Source organism: Alexandromys fortis, unplaced genomic scaffold, assembly GCF_014885135.2.
Source record: "Alexandromys fortis isolate MF-2015 unplaced genomic scaffold, M_Fortis_MF-2015_v1.1 scaffold_4964, whole genome shotgun sequence".
Taxonomy (NCBI): Eukaryota; Metazoa; Chordata; class Mammalia; order Rodentia; family Cricetidae; genus Alexandromys; species Alexandromys fortis.
The window spans coordinates 1-2,096 of NW_026072909.1; the positions used below are offsets into that span (position 1 = coordinate 1).

Genomic DNA, 2,096 nt, shown 5'->3' on the forward strand with positions numbered 1-2,096 from the left:
AGAGAGAGAGAGAGAGAGAGAGAGAGAGAGAGAGAGAGAGAGAGAAGCAGATATACAGACAGGCAGGCAGACAGACAGAGACAGTGATAGAGATGGAGACAGATAGATCGCCGCCTAGTTCTCGCCACCCTGCTGCTGCGGCCTTTCTACAGTAACGCCTGTCATCCTTACTGGTTCCCGCTGGACATGTGGAATAAATAACCAAGGTAGATTATACGCGCCCCGCCGGAGGAGGGAAGGGTGCAAGTAGGTGGGTCTGATCTGTTTGCGGGCAAAGGCAGGGTGACGAAGTCACCAGAAAAAGAGATCCATTTAAGTCACGCGGTTTTTACTCCCAAACAACGTGTAGCGGGAAACCAAGCAAGAGCGAGCGGAGAATAAAATCTGCGTGAGCGGTAGCCTAAGCGCGGAGCTGGGGAAACGCTGGGTCTGGGGGACCAGCCAGACCCCAAGTTCAGGTGCGCTCAGTTCGTAGTCAGCGGCGGCAGTAGACGCAGCTCTCTGAGGACACATTTGCACTTGTTGATGTCCTGCGTGGCTTTAAATCGACTTGTAAAGGGGGCAGGAGCAAACCCTGAGGAGCCCAGAGAAGTTTGGGACAGAGCGGGAAAGCGCCTGGCTCTGCAAGGAATCCAGGAGTCTCAGCTCCACCCCTGCTGCAAGAGAAGAGGACAAATCACAAACGACTCGGAGGGGTGGGGGTTAGGGGTGTGGGGGCAGCTTCCAGCCAGTAGGACTTGAGGGATCGCGTCCTGAGGCAGCCAAAGAGTATATCGGGAGCGCGGAGTGTCGGAAGCTCTCGGAACTAGCAGGAGCGGGGCCACGCACACATCCGACCCCAAGCCGCTCGCTCGGCGCTCGTGGGATTGCACAGCCGAGAGACCAAAAGGAGGAAGGACAACGCGCGGAGGAGCTTAGGACAGGGTTTCTCGGAGGCGGGAAGGAAGCAGCCCACGCGGGACAGGGCGTCCCGGGCGCTGCCCCGACAGCATGAGTTTCCCGAGAGGTTCCTATGAACGGGTTGCCAGCAACTCCAGCCCATGGTGGCCTCTGAGCGCTGAGGATGACAACAGCAGCCGGGAAGCAGCGGGGCACCAGAAAGGTAGCGACCCTCCTGGGGATGGGGATGTACGCAACGAAGAGCTGGCCAAACTGGAGATCGCCGTGTTGGCGGTGATTTTCGTGGTGGCGGTGCTGGGCAATAGCAGTGTGCTGCTGGCTTTGCATCGCACGCCACGCAAGACGTCCCGCATGCACCTCTTCATCCGACATCTCAGTCTAGCCGACTTGGCGGTCGCCTTCTTCCAGGTGTTGCCGCAGCTGTGCTGGGACATCACCTACCGCTTCCGCGGGCCGGACTGGCTGTGCCGCGTGGTGAAGCACCTACAGGTGTTCGCCATGTTCGCGTCCGCCTACATGCTGGTGGTCATGACTGCCGACCGCTACATCGCGGTGTGCCACCCGCTCAAGACCCTGCAGCAGCCCGCGCGCCGCTCGCGCCTCATGATCGCCGCCTCTTGGGTGCTGAGTTTCCTACTGAGCACGCCTCAGTATTTCATCTTCTCCATGATCGAAATCGAGGTGAACAACGGCACCAAAACCCAAGACTGCTGGGCTACCTTTATCCAGCCCTGGGGTACCCGTGCCTACGTGACCTGGATGACCAGCGGTGTCTTCGTGGTACCTGTGGTCATCTTGGGTACCTGCTATGGCTTCATCTGCTACCACATCTGGCGCAACGTCCGTGGGAAGACGGCTTCGCGGCAGAGCAAGGGCTCTGGGGAAGACGTGGCTCCCTTCCACAAGGGGCTTCTGGTCACACCTTGTGTCAGCAGCGTGAAGACTATTTCCCGCGCGAAGATCCGCACGGTGAAGATGACCTTCGTGATCGTGACCGCCTATATCCTCTGCTGGGCTCCTTTCTTCATCGTCCAGATGTGGTCAGTCTGGGATGACAATTTCATCTGGACCGGTAGGTAGTGAGAACATGGAGGCTGTGTGTGTGTGTGTGTGTGTGTGTGTGTGTGTGTGAGAGAGAGAGAGAGAGAGAGAGAGAGAGAGACAGAGAGACAGAGACAGAGAGACAGAGACAGAGA

The 2,096-nt window shown here is 58.3% G+C and overlaps 1 protein-coding gene across 1 annotated transcript; it reads left to right on the forward strand.

The window, feature by feature from the left end:
- Positions 1-126: 126 nt before the first annotated feature.
- Positions 127-1,972, forward strand: Avpr1a (arginine vasopressin receptor 1A; the record flags this gene model as incomplete). The annotated part of the gene is made up of 1 exon (XM_050133966.1): positions 127-1,972. A coding segment is annotated over exon 1 (982 nt), but the record flags the coding sequence as incomplete, so codon positions are not given.
- Positions 1,973-2,096: the final 124 nt, after the last annotated feature.